Source organism: Hemitrygon akajei, chromosome 31 (assembly GCF_048418815.1).
Source record: "Hemitrygon akajei chromosome 31, sHemAka1.3, whole genome shotgun sequence".
NCBI lineage: Eukaryota > Metazoa > Chordata > Chondrichthyes > Myliobatiformes > Dasyatidae > Hemitrygon > Hemitrygon akajei.
Genome location: NC_133154.1, coordinates 13,551,871 through 13,569,145, shown reverse-complemented (window position 1 = coordinate 13,569,145; position 17,275 = coordinate 13,551,871). Strand labels below are relative to the sequence as shown.

At 49.2% G+C, this 17,275-nt stretch overlaps 1 protein-coding gene across 4 annotated transcripts in view; it reads left to right on the top strand.

Annotated features, from left to right (window-relative positions):
* csdc2a (cold shock domain containing C2, RNA binding a) overlaps nt 1–14,315 on the top strand; it is a 58,225-nt gene extending 43,910 nt beyond the window's left edge. The window contains exons 2-5 of one of the 4 annotated variants that reach the window (XM_073033828.1): nt 6,042–6,239; nt 8,610–8,732; nt 10,275–10,462; nt 14,170–14,315. In XM_073033828.1, coding sequence (XP_072889929.1) covers nt 6,064–6,239; nt 8,610–8,732; nt 10,275–10,437 — 462 coding nt within the window. In that variant the 5' untranslated portion in view covers nt 6,042–6,063 and the 3' untranslated portion in view covers nt 10,438–10,462; nt 14,170–14,315. Of the gene's footprint in view, nt 1–1,571; nt 1,756–5,370; nt 5,506–6,041; nt 6,240–8,609; nt 8,733–10,274 lie in introns of those variants that run through there. The other 3 variants (XM_073033827.1, XM_073033826.1, XM_073033825.1) reach the window with 3 other exon arrangements.
* Nucleotides 14,316–17,275: the final 2,960 nt, after the last annotated feature.

The following is a 17,275-nucleotide window of genomic DNA, read 5'->3' as shown; positions in this document are numbered from 1 at the left end:
AGGGCTGTGGTCCCAGTGCAGGTCGATGGGAATAGACAGTTAAAATGGTTTCAGCATGGACTAGATGGGCAGAAGGGCCTGTTTCTGAGCTGTACTTCTCTTATGACTTGAGTGACTATTCATCTCCATGGACACTGCCTGACCTGCTGAGTTCCTCCAGTATTTTATGCGTGTTTCTCTAGATTTCAGGCACCTTCAGAATCTCGTGTTCCTGCTTTCCTCCCTCATCCTAACTGGTGACTGTAAATTGCCCCCCAGTGTTTAGGTGAGGGGTAGATTGATGGGAGCGTGAGGTGAAAATGGGTGGTTGACGTGTCAGCATGAAGGGTACGTTCCTATGCTGCATCTCGCTGTCACTCTGCGACCCACCAGCCAGTGTTTGGCAACGGGAACAGCATTTCCCCCCACTAGACCCCTCCCATCACGGGGCCAGACAGCCTGCCTGAAGAGGGAGGGGAGGTGTGAGAGGGGGAGGGGGCTCGATAGCCGGAAGGTAGGTGCAACGTGAGTGTGAGTCACTGGCGCGGAGAACGGGACCGTAGGGAAATGTTTTGGCTGGAACAGCTGCGGTGGGAGTGGGTACGGTCTCACCGGGCTGAATGGGGCCATTGCCCTTGGGAAGCTGAGGGCAGGGGAGTCGGTCTTGGCTGACGAACAGGGATCTGGCATCGATGCCAAAGTAACGGAAACCATGTCACAACCAGCAAGAGCCACAGAGCCACGGAGTCAGGAGCAGAATGAAGTTTAATGTCCCTGGCCTACATCCTGTATTATGTTGTTTTGTGGCAGCAGTACATTGCAATACATAATTAAAATTACATTAAGTTAGTGCAAAAAGACAGGAAAATTATAGTGTGTTCAAAGTCCGTTCAGAAATCTTGCAGCAGTTGGGAAGAAGCTGTTCCTGAATCGCTGAGTGTGTGCCTTCAGGCTCCTGTACCTCCTTCCTGATGGTAACAATGAGAAAAGGCCCTGTCCTGGGTGATGGGGGTCCTGAACGGTGGATGCTGCCTTTCTGAGGCATCGCCTTTTGGAGATGCCCTCGAGGCCAGAGAGGCGAGTGCCCGCGATGGAGTGAGCTGGGTTCACAGACTCTCTGCAGCTTTTTCTTTTCCTGCACATCTGCGGAATCTCCTGAGTCTGTTTTACTCAAAATTTATTGAACTTTTAAAAAGTTCATGCTTTTTATGGATTAAGTATCAACTTTATTCACCATACGCATTCGCCTATATTAGGGATTTTCCACGGTGTATTGGTCAGGTCATGTGACATGCAACAAAAAAAAACCGACATTCAACAATTATAAAGATGAAATGTTGTGACGTGCAACACGGAAGAGCACTCAACGATTATAAAGAATAATCTGTAAAGTATGAAGGTAGAGGGTAAAATAGATCAGGAATAAAATATGTATAAATACATAAATGCCCACACGTACAGTATTTACAATGGAAACATCATTTTAAAGAGTCTTACTTTCAGATCTTCTAATCAAAGGAAGTAATCTCTCGGCTCCACCCTGTACAGTCTTCATAGAAGTCTGCGTACTGGGGGCTGGGGACATTGGCGTACAGCGGCGTGAGCTCAGGGAGGTTGTGACCCACAGAACATCTTGTGGAGCTGGGGGATTCAAGGCAGAACATTTACAAACTGCGGTTACGGTGCCAACAGCAGTGAATGACCCCTGAACATTCACTCAGGTCTCTGAGACCAAGGGGCCGATGACCTGAACAGGCAGGCACTCCAGACACCCAGGTAAAGGAGCAAAGGTTTCTTTAAAGACGAGATTTAGTGACCATGACTAGATACCTAACCTTGTCATACTATAGACACGTTAAAATTGGATGTTGATATCTCTATATACCTTTCTTTCTCCCTCTTCCTCCCCTTCTCCCCCCATCTCCCTATCTCCTCTCTCTCTCCCACCCCATTTCCATCCCTCTCCTTCTGTCTGTCTTTCTGCAGTCTCTTTATAAACCTTTCCAGACTTGCTCCTCTAAAAATCCCTCTTCCTCTCTACCTAAATGTCCGTGTTGTGCACTTCTCTCCGTCACTGCTATTTAATGTGGGCAAGGGTGAGAGTCCAGGCCCAAGGACTGGCACATGTGTGTGTGTGTGTGTGTGTGTGTGTGTGTGTGTGTGTGTGTGTGTGTGTGTGTGTGTGTGTGTGTGTGTGTGTGTGTGTGTGTGTGAGTGTGTGTGTGTGTGTGTGTGTGTGTGAGTGTGTGTGTGTGTGTGTGTGTGTGTGAGTGTGTGAGTGTGTGTGTGTGAGTGTGTGTGTGTGTGTGTGTGTATGTGTGTGTGTGTGTGTGAGTGTGTGTGTGTATGTGTGTGTGTGTGAGTGTGTGTGTGTGTGTGTGAGTGTGTGTGTGTGTGAGTGTGTGTGTGTGTGTGTGTGAGTGTGTGAGTGTGTGTGTGTGTGTGTGTGTGTGTGTGTGTGTGTGTGAGTGTGTGTGTGTGTACATACATACACACACTGTAATTCACAGGTTATTTTTCTCTATTATTACGTATTGCATTGTACCGCTGCCACAAAGGTAAATAATTTCATGACATATGCCGTTGATATTAAACTTGTTTCTAAATGGATAATCTGCTCGTTGCCACTTCTCTACACTGTGGGACCTTGCTGTCAGTGGAGTTGCACAAGACAGAAATGGGCCCTTCGGTCAACCACACCCATCAAGAGCCCATCACATTTGCCGGCTGATTTGATATTTTCACCAAAGTCTAATGTTCTGTGAACCTCTGTCTCCACCCCGTCCCCCTTCGATCAATGAATTTAGATTCCAACCACTCTCTCGCGCGCTCAGGGCTGGGGAAGCGGCTAGTGGTCTTGTTTTGTTTCTGTTGTTGCTCCGTGTGTTGTGTCACGCTGGACACTGTTGGCGCCAGGACGTGGGGCGACACTTGCGGGCTGCCCCCAGCACATCCCCGAGCGCGTTGGTTGTTAACGCAAAGGACGCATTTCACCGTAGGTTTACGATGCAGATGTGATAAATAAATCTGAACCTGGACATCGCCCCCTGCTTATTTGCATTTATTTCCTTGTCTGCGCCTACCCCTGTATTTGCCGACTCTGTCCTTTGCCCCCTTCCTGTATCTCCCGTTACATTTCTGTCGGTTTGTTCTGTGGAGTCTCTACCTGCTGGGTTCCTCCATCATTTTGTGTGTGTTGCTTTGGATTTCCAGCATCTGCAGTCTTTTCTCGTGTTTATCTGTCCCTACAGTTTTCAGTCGACATGAATGCCTGAACATTTGCCAGATTCTCTCGCTTGTTTCCATTTCTTTGTCTGTATATCCTAGTATCTATCAACCTGCATCCACAATCCACCCATCTAGCTATCAGTTTATCCATCTATGTCTGCCCGGTGTATCATCGATCCCTAATGACAATTGCATCTCTCTTCATCTGGCTGTCTGTTTATCTGCACGCCTCTCTCTCTGTACCTCTGTCTACCTAGACATTCGGCTGGTGATCTCTGCAGCCGTTTGTTTCCCTACAGCTGCTCAGTGTCACCTCCACGCAGATCCTCCAGGGGTTGAAGGCGTTTGCCGCAGCCAAGGTTGATCGGTCCGTAGACAGAGGAGGGCCGGAGAATTTCTTCTGCAGCATACATTTGAATAAACAGACGCAGCCTTGAGAGAAATCTGGCCTCACTTCACCAGCTGGATCACACTTGTCCTTTTGTCCTTTCTCACTGTTTCTCATTCTCCCTTCTCGTTTCTGTCACTTTGTTCTGTTCTCTGGGCTCTCTCTTTAATATTTTCCCTCTCTATTTGCTTGTTCTCTGCATTGATAACAGTCTCTGATATGTTGATCTTTGTGTCTCACTGATTTTCTCTCTCTCCCATACGTACACATATTGTGTCTCATTTTGTCGGGTGACTTTTCTGATTTTCTCTCTCTATCTCTCTCTTACTCTCCCTCCCTTTCTATTCCTCACTGCATCCTTCTATGTCTTTTTTTCCTTTTTCTGCACTTACTCTCTCTTTTTCTCTCTCTGTGCTTAGAGAATACTTAACATTTAACATCTCTTGCATCTTACATTTCTTCCTCAGTACAGGGACATTTATTTATAGAGATACAGCCCTTCCGACCCTTTGAACTGTCCCGCTCAGAAATCCCCAATTTAATCCGAGCCTAATCACAGGGTAATCACAATGACCAGTGAACCCACCAACTGGACCATCTTTGGACTGCGGTAGGAAATTGGAGCACACAGATACAGGGAGAACGTGCAAACTCCTTACAGGCAGCAGCGGGAGTTGAACCTTGGTCTCTCGTACTGCGAACCGTTGTGCTAACCGCTAGGTTATCGTGTCCCTGTCCCCTATCCCTTGCTTGGTCCCACCACACAGACCCACTCTCCTCCACTGTAATGCATCCCTGAGGGAAGGTCGGTGTTGGGACAATAAGAACATCGAGGAGAGGCCTGGAATGCTTCTTAAAGATTCAGCAGCCAATCCTCCATGTAAGGATGTTGAAAATGAGAAAACAAATTATTAGAGGCAGGAGGCCCAGAATGAAACCAGCCAGAGCGAACTCCTGAAACGACTGGAGATTATCACCAACATATTTTACAGATTCTGAGCCCAGGACTTGTGGTGGCATGGGAGAACTGATTCTTCTCACTTCTGGGGGGTTGGAAGACAGTGTGGGCTTGGTGAGAACTCGAAGGATCTCAACCTCACGGACACATAGCCAGCACTGTCTGCCCCGCTCACCTGGTTTGCCAGATCTGAAGTCGTGAATCTTGCCGTAGAGTCTTCGGGACGTACAACAGGCCCTTCAGCCTAACTCTAACGTCCGTGCTGGGCGCGACACCCACCTCAACCAATCCTGTTTGTCTCACATCCCTCCACACCTTTCTTCCCCATGTCCCTGTCCAAGTGTCTTTAAGTGTTGCTATTGCACCTGCCGCAACCACTTCCACCAGCAGCTTGTTCCGTACGTGGACCACCCTTTGTGTGAAGAAGTTGCTCTTCAAGCCTCTTCTAAATCTTTCCCCTCTCACCTTTAACCCATGCCCTCTGGTTTTTGATTCCGTTTCTCTGGGAAAATGCAATTAGGAAGAAAGCACAGCAGCCAGCTCCTCTACTTCCTTCGGAGTCTGCAAAGTTTCGGCAGGACCTCTGAAACTTTGACAAGCTTCTACAGATGTATGGTGGAGAGTATATTGATCTATTTATCTCTATCTGTCTCCATCTATTTTCATTGTAACTTACAGTAACTTGTTACATCTGCTACCACAAAACAACAAAGTTCAGGGCATATGTCAGTGATAATAAACTTGATTCTGATTCATGGAAAGAGATCATGTGCACACCGGCCAATGGTGGTTACCCATGCTTCCCCATGAGTGGTTCGTTGATATAATGATAAACATTTTACATAGCTGAATGCCAGCTGTTGTCGGACCTCAAGACCTTCAAAAACACGGCACGATAGCAAACCCGGGGCCACAGTGAATAAAAGCAAAGAATATCGGAAACACTCAGCAGGTCAGGGAGCATCTGTAGAAATAACAAAACAGTTATTGTTTCGGGTCGCCAACTTTCAATAGTTCTGCTTACTTAGAACTTGGGGACGCAGCCTCAAGATTCGGGGGAGTAGGTTTAGGAAGGAGAGGAGGAGGAACTGCTTTGCCGTTCCCACAGACTCGGGCATGTGTGGAATTCCCTGCCCCGGGAAGCAGCATAGGCTACCTCATTAAATAGATCAAAGGCACAGTGAAAGGGAATTTAAGTTTACGGGGAAAAGTCAGCAGATGGAGCTGAGTCCACAGTCGGATCAGCCATGATCTTATTGCATGGTGGAGCAGGCTCAATGTTCATGCACTGATATATTATGTTCTTATTTTTTGATGAGTTATTTCTGACAGTTTATTTCGGTTTCTGACAGGGCAAGAACTGGGACAATTGCGCCCTCTGGTGGTCAGCTCCGGGAGGGCAGCACAAGGAAGTTCCCACCGTGTGTCTGCGGGACCCAAGCAAGCAGATCAAGTGGGATTCTAACAGCGTCTCCTTTTGCTTTACAGACAGAAATCCGCTTAAAGCACCATGTCGTCAGAGCAGAGCGAGACATCACCCTCACAGCCACCTCACTTGCCTCGGGCACAGGTGTCCCCTCCTTTACTCTACTGCCGTGACAGTCCCAAAACTTGGGAGCGCAACAACTCTCTCCTGGGGGACCTGCCCAGCCCTCTCCCCACCAAACGGACCCGTACCTACTCTGCGTAAGTATCCCCGCTCCGTCAGCTCCTCCATATGACTGAGTGCGAGATTAGTAGTAACCACGTTCTCACCAGATCCTGGAGGGGTTTGGTTCAAACATTATCATCAAATCTGCATGGAGTTCGCACTTCTCCTCCGGGTGCTCCGGTTTCCTCCCACATCCCGAAGACGTACGGTTTGTTGGTTTAAGACCCTTCTGGCCCTTTGAGCCACGCCACCCAGCAATCCCCCAGTTTAATGCCACCCTAATCAACTTTCAATGACCAGGAAGCTGACTGGTGGGAACTGACTGACCGGGAGGGAACAAACGGGTGGGAATTGAACCTGGGTCACCCGCACGGTAGACCGTTGTGCTAACCGCTACGCTACCATGGCACCGGTAAGTTGTTGCAGGTGCATTCATGCAGAAGTATCTATATAGTTCCGTCAGGTCTCCCCATGACCTCCAATGAGAACGGTTAATATTTGTCCAATTTTCCCTTATTGCTAATGCTCTCTAATCCAGACAACATCCTGGTGAACTTCATCCGAGCTCCACTCGCCCCCCCCACCACCCCGTAATGTGGCCAGAAATGCTCGCAATGCTCCAAATGAGGCCCAACTCAAGTTTTGTACCGCTGCAGTGTATTAGTGTAGTTAAGTCCACAGTGGCTAGCACAGACAGTGTGGGCTGATTGGCCTATTCCATGCAGTCTTACTCCACATCTGGAGGTCTGCATACACATGAGCCTCTCTATTTAGGACTCTCTGGCGAAGGATTGGTATTGATCTTATCGAAGCACTAGATTCTATGCTGTCTTACTGGGGGGGGGGGTCGATGCTTCCAGGATGTCACCCACTATGGGGGTTTCTAGAGCTGGCAGATTCACCTCAGATGGACAGAGGAGTGATTCCTTCTATTGAAGGATTGACCCACCGGAGTTGTGGAGGCTGGGCCGTTAACACTGTCAATCTGTCCCCACTCCTCGTCAACACAGAGGCAAACTGAGCTCAGAGCTCAGACAGTGACCTCACTGAATGCTGGGGTTGATGCTTGATCTCTCTCCCCATCCCTTCTTTCTCCCTGGCCCCCTCTCTTTCCCTTCTCCCCTCTCCCTCCCATATCTCTCTATCTAACTCAGTCCATTTGCCCACGTTTGGCACATATCCCTCAAAACCTCTCCTATCCATGTACCTCTTCATACCATTTCCTCTGGCACCTCATATACTGTTCACCCACTGGTGAAAAAATACCTGCTCAGCTTTCTATTAAACCTTTTAAACATTAAAATTAAATTTAAACATTAAATCTATTAAACATTAAACCTGTGCCTTCTAGTTCCTGATTCTCCACCCTGAGTTCACCCTGTCTGTACCCTGTCTATATCCTGGTGCCTAAGACTTTGTTGATTCCGAACAAAAATAAAATTTCATAACATATATGAGTGATGATAAACCTGATTCTGATATGGGTCTTATTTGTGGACTGAGAGTGGGAAGGGGGCAGGGAGAGGGGAATCGTGGTTGGGACAAGGGGAAGGGAGAGGGAAGCACCAGAGAGACATTCTGTAATGATCGATAAACCAATTGTTTGGAATCGAATGACCTTGCCTGGTGTCTCAGGGCTGGGTGTGTCTGCACCTGCACCCCCAAACCACCGCCCCGGCACTCCTTCTCTGCCACCTGTCTCATGCCCCTCCCGTAGTGCCACCCTCACCATTCCCAAGATCCTTTGCTCCCACCAGATTTACAAACCCGCTCTCTGCTCCACGTTGTCAAATTCAGTACTGTGCACAAGTCTATCTATTTATCTATATAAATCAAAGTTTTTTTTGCACAGTACTGTATAAGACCAGCCTCCTACTCTCCAATAAACAGGCTGTAATCATGCTTAACTATAACTCAGTTCCTTTAGTCCTGACAACATCCTTGTAAATCTTTACATTCTCCACCTTTCCTAAAGCAAGGTGACCAAAACTGAACACAATATTCCACGTGGAGCCTCACCCCGATATTGTACATCTGCAACATAACATCCTAGTTCTATACACAGTGAGGGCCAATGTGCCAACAGCCTTCTTCAACCCCCTGTCCGCCTACGACTCCACTTTCACGGACCATATCTGAGTCCTGCTCACACCTTTATCAACTTCCCTCAGAAGGCAAATGGGAAAGTACTTGGAAGGGCAAAATGTTGCCTATCCGGGGAATGTGCAGGGAAGAGGGAATTATTGGATTGATCATCGAAGGAGCAAGCACTGGTCCGTTGGGCCGAATGGCCTGCTCGGCTGTGGTCAACTGTAACATTCATCTGTACGTTTGTCGCTCAGTGATCTGGATGGCATTGTTCTGTGTCCTTGTCTGAGTTCACCACCCTGTTTCTCCTCTTCCAGCTCCGCCCGGGCAACCCTTGGCCCCATCTCCAAGGGCAAGTGCAAGTGCTTCTCCAGGTCACAGGGTCACGGGTTCATCACCCCCTCGGACGGGAAGGAGGACATCTTCGTGCACATCTCCGAGTGAGTGGTCGCAGCGTCTCTTCAGAATGAAACGGCGTCCTCAAAGCAGAGCGATCGCGGGCTGATGCGCGGCGGGTGGGAGCAGGGAAGTTCAAGTGCAAATTTGTCGCCTCCACAGGCAGACGTACCCAAGGCACAAACGCAATGAAGCAGCTCAGACGAAGAGGAGGACAAACATACGTTAACATAAACTTAGATTAAAATAAATCAATTGTGCACAAAATAAGCAACAAAATAGATATAACAATCTAGTGAGAGGGAGAAAAAGAAATGTCTCCTAGACAGTGTTAGGGATATTCACATGAGTTCAGGAACCTGTTGGCAGTGCGGAAGAAGTTTCTGTTGAAGCTTTGAGGTGTTTAGTCCACAGGCTCCTTACCTCCTGCCTGATGACAGCATTGAAAAGAGGGCCTGGTCAGAACAAGTGTGCGTCCTTAATCGCCTTCCTGAGGAATCACCTGTTGGAAAAACTCTGCCCACGATGGAACTTGCTGAGTCCGTCACACTCTCTAGCCTCTCGTGTCCCTGGGCGTTGGAGTTCCCAGACCAGGCTGTGACGTAACCAGTCAGAATGCTCCCCACTGTACGTCTGCAACGGCATGTCAAAGCAACACACACGAGATGCTGGAGGAACTCGGCAAGCAGCTACGTAAAAGGACATAGTCGCCATTTTGGGCCAAGACCCTTCATTAGGACTGTCCAGAACGGGTTGGTTCAAGAACCCTCTGGTTGTAGGGAAGTAGCGGTGTCTGAAGTTGGTGGTGTGGAACTTCAGGTTCCTGCACCCCCTGTAGGTAGCATGTCAGCCTCCATTAGTCTCGACAGACCATGGATTTGCACCTTGGAAAGTTTCCAGGGCGCAGGGCCTGGGCAGGGGTTTTTTTAAATGGGAGACCGGCAGTTGCCCAAGCTGCAAGTCTCCCCTCTCCACACCACCGATGTTGTCCAAGGGAAGGGCATTAGGACCCATACAGCTTGGCACCGGTGTCGTCACAGAGCAATGTGTGGTTAAGTGCCTTGCTCAAGGACACACACGCAGTCTCAGCCAAGGCTCGAACTAGTGACCTTCAGATCACTAGACAAACGCCTTAATCACTTGGCCACACGCCAACACCTGCACCCCCTGCCTAATGGTAGTAGCAAAAAGGGGGCAGGATGGTGGGGGTCCTTGATAGATGCCGCTTTCTTGAGGCTGTCAGCGCTGGAGAGGGCTGAGAGGGAGAAGGGTTATCAGTGGAAGGAGGAGATGGGAAATTCCTTGGGTCAGATGATCTTCCTCCTCCTCCTTTCTAATCCTCTACAGTGAGTAGGAAGGAAGCTCAGGAAGTTTATGAAACTTTTAGTTGTGAGTGTACTTCTTTCTTGTAGCATTGATCATACTGAAAGGTGAGGTAGGCTTGAAGGTCCGGGTGGACCATTGCTGCTTCTAAGTTCTTGATTTCGCATCAGGACTCATCTGGCTTTGAGTAACCCAGCTCCCCCCGCCGATTACCTCAGGGCTGAACTCGCTGACCCTAACTTCTCCCGCTTTTCTGTCCCCAGCATCGAGGGGGAGTACGTGCCGGTGGAAGGAGACGAAGTCACGTACAAGGTGTGCGCCGTCCCGCCCAAGAACATAAAGTTCCAGGCTGTCGAGGTGGTCATCACCCACCTGGCCCCAGGAACTAAACACGAGACCTGGTCGGGGCAGATCATCGACTCCTGAGGCAGCAGGCGGGCACCGGGAGCAGGTTGGGATCTGAAGGTCTGAAAGACTGGCTCCATCAGCAGGACTTTTTAAACAGCAAATCGACACAAAATTAATTGTGGGGAGAATATGTGATTTGTGAGTTGTGTATTGTAATAGACTTTACAGGTTATGGTTTAAAAAAGGATTATACTGTATATAACACAAAGCTATAGGCTAGGGAAGGGGGTGTGAGAATGGCTTTATCTCTCATCTTTAACCATATTGCTCCTGCCAGCTCCTCCGAATAGGCCCCAAGGCAAATAAATTCTACTTAATTAAGGCAGAAACTACTTTGTTTCCCGTTGGAGGGTTCGTTTCAACTCTCAGGTGGCTCTTCTGCTGCGTGGAAACACTGGACCATGCTTCCTCACCAGTCCAGACGTGAGATGGTGTTGGAAAGGTGTCTTAATCTCCCTGCCCTGGTCCTCGTTGTCAAAGAGTGATGTGCATATCCCAGCACCGTGAAAATTTCAGTCTGTCCTCTCCGGCCTCCTGCAGATTCAGGATGAGGATCTGCTGGTTTCTATTTGTCAATAGATGAAGCCCTTCCACAGTTGAATGACCCCATTCCAAGGATTCTGTTCAAGGAGAAATAGTTTCCATCCATTTACCCCATTGAATCCCTTAATCAAACCGAAATCAGACCACCCCTGAATCTGCCAAAATCTTAGCAGAATCAGGAAATCTGCTTGCGTAGTACTACACTTCTTTAACATCCTGCGGCTGAAAGTCTATTTCTTCTCCCTCCACGGGAGCAAAACACAATAGCAGCATTTCCCATGGAAAGAGAAACAGTTCAAACCCTGGGACCCTTCATCAGAACTGATTGAGTGGTTAAGGGTCCCGAACCGTGTAACGTTAAAGATTCCTCTCTCTACAGATGCTGCCTGGCGTGCTGAGGTTTTCCGTTTCTTTTATTTTGGCTTTCTGGTGATAGAGAGTTTCATTCTTCAGCAGTTGTTTCTCATTATTACATTCAGGTTGGGGGGTTTGACCAGAGGGAGTCAGCCCTGTGTTCAGATACCAGGCCGCATGGTATAAAATAATTTCCTCTACAATGTCTCCAATTCGCTCACCCAAGGCCCCATCGCCTGTTTCCTCTCCACCCTCTGCTGCATTTGTCTATCGCCTGACCACTCCTCCCTTTGGTCCTGCACTGTTCCTATCTCCCTTCCTTGCTCCACTTCCCTTCCCGATCAGTTTCCATCATTTCAGCCCCCTGTTACCTCCCAGCCTCTGTCACTACGTCCACTCTTCCTTCCTCCATCTGCATCTCACCCTCCTGATCTGAATCCAACCCCCCTTCCCCTTACCTTTATATACTGTCCAACTCCCCCTCTATCTCTCATAAATGGTCTCGACCTGAAACGTCCATTGCCCATTCCCCTTTCCCCTCCATAGATGCTGCCTGGTCTGCTGAGTTCCTTCTGCAGTTTTTTTGCACTCTAGATTCTGGCATCTGCAGTCTTGTGTGTCTGTATTCCATTTTAGGGGGTGGGGGGTTCAGACCATATTGTCCTGTTGAATGACCTTCCTGGGACAACAGGCCTCACTAGGTAAATCAACTGTTTATCGCCTCACTCCCCCTTCCAGCCACCTAGTCAAAATTCCAATTCTCTTAGGTTTATTTATCTTCCCTCCTTCCCCTGGATGTTCCCAATAAAATCCGTCTCAATTCTATTCCATGGCCAAGGGGGGACTTGGGCCTGGGGTCACCAGCTGCCCTGAGCTAGTCCTGCTGCAGCTCACTGGAACTTTGAAGCAATTGCTTTTCTTGTTGTCTGATGGGACCAGGGATTCACAGCGATCCAGGCACTTTGTTCGACCAGGGATTCAGGCATTTTATGAGGCCAGGGATTCAGGCACTTTATGGGGCCAGGGATTCAGGCATTTTATAGGGCCAGGGATTCAGGCATTTTATGGGACCAGGGATTCAGGCATTTTATGGGGCCAGGGATTCAGGCACTTTATGGGGCCAGGGATCCAGGCACTTTATGGGGCCAGGGATTCAGGCACTTTATGGGGCCAGGGATCCAGGCACTTTATGGGGCCAGGGATTCAGGCATTTTATGGGACCAGGGATTCAGGCATTTTATGGGGCCAGGGATTCAGGCATTTTATAGGGCCAGGGATTCAGGCATTTTATGGGACCAGGGATTCAGGCATTTTATGGGGCCAGGGATTCAGGCACTTTATGGGGCCAGGGATCCAGGCACTTTATGGGGCCAGGGATTCAGGCACTTTATGGGGCCAGGGATCCAGGCACTTTATGGGGCCAGGGATTCAGGCATTTTATGGGACCAGGGATTCAGGCATTTTATGGGACCAGGGATTCAGGCATTTTATGGGGCCAGGGATTCAGGCACTTTATGGGGCCAGGGATCCAGGCACTTGGTCCCACAACAATTTTGTGGGACTTAGTTGCTGTTCAGCCCCTGCCTTCCCAGTTTCTGTCAAACAGGGACAGCAAGCTGGCACAGCAGGCACAGCTGCCTCGCAGCCTCAGGAGACACAGGTTCAATCCCGATCTCGGGCACTGTCTGGGTGGAGTTTGCACGTTCTCCCTGCGACCACGTGGGTCACCCCTGGGTGCTCCAGTTTCTTCCAGCGATGTGCGGGTTGGTAGGTTGACGAGCTAGTGGGTGGGAGAAACAGGAGGAGCTGACGGGTGATGCAGAGGAATATGAGAGAAGGTGAGTGGGATGGAGCCATTATGGGAGCCAGGCAATGGAACGACACCCTTCCCCGCACAAAGTTGCCCCTCTGTCCTCTCGTCGGACGGCTGGAGGGGAAGTTAATCTGTCCATTACCCCATCTACATCACAGTTCCCTCACCAGGAAGCACAGTAGCGTAGTTGTTAGCACAACGGTTTACAGTACAGGTGACCTGGGTTCGATTCCCACCACTGCAAGGAGTTTGTACATTCCCCAATGGGTGCCCCAGTTTCCTCCTGCAGTCCAAAACTGGTAGGTTAATTGGTCACTGTAAATTCAACCTGGGATGAGGTTGGGATTAAATCAGAGGATGCTGGATGGTGTATCCCAGCCATGTGGGGGCAGAGGGTCACGTCTGGGTCTCTGATGAGTGATTTAATCTCTGATCTCCAGTGTTGTCTGTTGCATTTGCATCTCCTCCCTGTGACAGTGTGGGCACCCTCTGGGTTCTCCCACAGTGAGCCAGGTCAGCCTAGCGTAAGAGGTGGAATAAAATAAAATGGAATTAATGTAGGATTAGTGCAAATGAGTGCTCAAGGGGGTCAGCACATACTCTGTGGGCAGAAGGGCCTGTTTCTTTGTGTAGGACTCTCTATATGATGCTAAGAGTGGTTGTTTGGCTCAGGATTGAGTCTGTGTTTATCAGGGGACTCACAGTAAGTGGGAAAGTTAGGTCAATTTAATCTTGAGTTGCGTTGCTCGGTGAATTTAAAGATCAGAGATCCCACGGCTCATTTCCCAATCCGTGTACAGGGACCTCGATAAGGATCTCCCCCACACCCCCTCCAGTCCCCTCGGAGGTCCCGGGAGAGATCAGGACCGCTGACTCCACTGGACTGAGGGCGCCAAGAGTGACTGGTTTCCATGGGAACGGGGTGGGCCGAGCGATGGAAGTTGGACCGGGGAGGAGGAGGTGAGGGGCTTGTATTGAGGGGTAACCCGATTATCGACGTGTAGCACGAATCGTTATCGTTTCCGCACGTTTTATTCCAGCTGCACCTTCCATTCCGTGAGTCAAACAGAGTTGATCTCCATTGTGACCACTCACCATGAACTCCAGCGTTGAGACTGATTAAAACCAATGATCGATTTCTAGAGAGTGATGGTTTTTGCTGGCAATAAATACCAATAAAACACGATGCTGTGGTCTTTTAATTCTCCCTGCTGAATCTTCTGATGACATAGTCAAGTGACAAGAACTGAAGTAATATACAGCTCGGACTAAACTGCCCTCTGGTACCACGAGTTGTAGCCAACGCCAGAGTTTTTAATCAACCCCCCTCCCCCCACGCTTCCTGTGAGGTGGGTAGAGGTTCAAAGACTCAGTTTTGCACCAGAGCACAACCATCTCTGCCCGCAGTCCAGTGCAGGACTGAGGGAGCGCCGCGCTGTCGGAGGGAGGGATTCGGCGTCTGGTCAGGAGGGGAACGGACAGTCCGGTGTCTCAGGCCGGGACCCCTTCAGCAGAGCTGGGAAGGAACCAAGGAGAGGAGGTTGAAAGGAGGAGAGGAGTAGGTGAAAGGTGAGGGGGGAGGGTGGCTGGGTGGGAGGGGAGGGGGTTTGATGTGAGAATCTGGGAGGTGGAAGAGCTAAGGAGCTGAAGAAAGAGGAATTTGATAGAATGAACCATGGAAGAAAGGGGAGCAGGAGGGGAATCAGAGTGAATTGATGGGCTGGTGAGAACTGAATTGAATTGACTTTATTACTTACATCCCTCGTACATGAGGAGTAAAGATCTTTACGTTACATCTCCATCTAAATGTGCAATGTGCAGTTTATAGCAATTTATAATACAGTAAATAGTATGTACAGTCAGTGTGGCAGAAATGTACAATAGTATCAGCATGAATTAATCAGTCTGATGGCCTGGTGGAAGAAGCTGTCCCGGGGCCTGTTGGTTCTGGCTTTTATGTTGCGGTACCGTTTCCCGGATGGTAGCAGCTGGAACAGTTTGTGGTTGGGGTGACTCGGTTCCCCAATGAACCTTCGGGCCCTTTTTACGCACCTGTCTTTGTAAATGTCCTGAATAGTGGGAAGGTCACATCTACAGTTGCGCTGGGCTGTCCGCACGTTCTCCTTGCGACCACGTGGGTCACCCCTGGGTGCTCCAGTTTCTTCCAGCGATGTGCAGGTTGGTAGGTTAACGAGCTAGTGGGTGGGAGAAACAGGAGGTTTCCCTCTACCCCCTTCTCACCTGCTTATTCTTGCTTCTGGCCGCCGGTGGAAAAGAATAAACAGACAACATTTTAGGCCGAGGCCCTGTTAAAGAGCCCTAACGAAGGGCCTTGGTCTGAAAAGTCACCTGTTTATTCTCCTCCAGGGATACTGCCGGGGTTCCCTCAGCTTTCTGTGTGTGTGTTGCTCGTGAGACCCAGCATCTGCAGGTCTCTCGTGTTTATGACCCAGTTGGAGGAACCACCTTTTGAAAGGGGACTAAAACATACCATCTTCTCAGGTGACTACGCTAAAGAAATGCCTTGAGTATTCTGCGCTAATATTCATGCTAGAGTTGATATAAAAACATTGAGGGAAGTACAGTTCCCATGCCTGCCTGGAGAAGGGAAGGAAAGAAGAAGAACCCTTCTCTCTTTCTCCATTCCCCATTCTGGTTTCCCTCTACCCCTTCTCACCTGCTTATTCTTGCTTCCGGGCCCCCGTGCATTCAGTTCTGGTCATCCCATTACAGGAAGGATGGGGAGACTGCAGAGAGAGTGCAGAAGAGGATGCTAACACCAGAAGATCTGCAGATGCTGGAGATCCAGAGCAACACGCACACAAAAGTGCTGGAGGAACTCAGCAGGGCAGGAAAAGCATCTATGGAAAAGAGTAAGCAGCAGACGCTTTGGACTGAGACCCTGATAAAGAACCTTAATGAAGGGTCTCGGCCCAAAAAGTCAACTGTTCACTCTGCTCCACAGACACTGCCTGGCCTGCTGGGTTCCTCCAGCACTTTGTGTGTGTCATCAGGACACTGCCTGGACTAGTGACAAGGAAAGGGTGGAAAAACTGGGAATGTTTTCTCTGGAGCTGTGGAGGCTGAGGGGAGAACATGCTTGAAATTTATAGAATTATGAGAGGCAGTGTATCTTTTTCCCTGTGTCAAAATTTCTAATACTGGAGGGAATGCTTTATAAGGTGAGGGGGGGTAAATTAATTTAACACAAAAATGGTGGGTGCCTGGGGCGCTCTGCCAGGGTTGGTGGCGGAGGCAGGCACAATATAGACACGCAAGGGTCTCTTCAGGACATGAATATGCAGAGAACGGAGGGATGTGGATCACATTCTAACAGAACAGATATGGTGCCATCAGCCTAATCGGTTCAGCACAGCATTGTGGGCCAAAGGGCCTTGTTCCTGTGCTGCGCTGGTCCGTGTGTTAACTAAGATTATTAAAGAATATCGCAAAGGTAAAACACTGCATGAGCTGGGAATCAGAGCGAAAGCAGGGAATACTGGTCACGAACAAGAGAAAATCTGCAGATGCTGGAAATCCGAGCAACACGCGCAAAACTGCTGGAGGAACTCAGCAGGCCAGGCAGCGTGGAACCATAGAACATTACAGCACAGAAATAGGCCTTTTGGCCCTTCTAGGCAAAGAGTACAGTCGAAGGGTTTCAGCTCAAAACGTTGACTGTACTCTTTCCCTAGATGCTGCCTGGCCTGCTGAGTTTCAGCATTAAGTGTGTGTTGCTCAGAAAACACTGGTACTTACCCAGCAGGTCATGCAGCGGCTATGGAAGAAGGAACAGTTTGATGTTTCTGGTTTGGGATCCTTCAGAACTGAGAAAAGCTGGGTGTCGGCTGGGGACAACGGGTGGAATAAAGAGAAACCCTCTGGTAGGATAAATAAAGGGGCAGTTAAATTTACAGCACCTCCACACCCAACTTCTCTGCTTCTCAGACTAACATGGGGCTTTGTCACTTCCGATGATCTGAAACATTAACCGTTCCTCCATCCCCAGATGCTGCCCGACCAGCCGAGCGTTTCCGGTGTTTTGTAACTGGAATAAAAAAACTAGGAAATGTTCAGGTGGTCGGGCAGCTTCTGTGGTGAGAGGAACAGACTAATCTTTCAGGCCAACACACACACACAAAATGC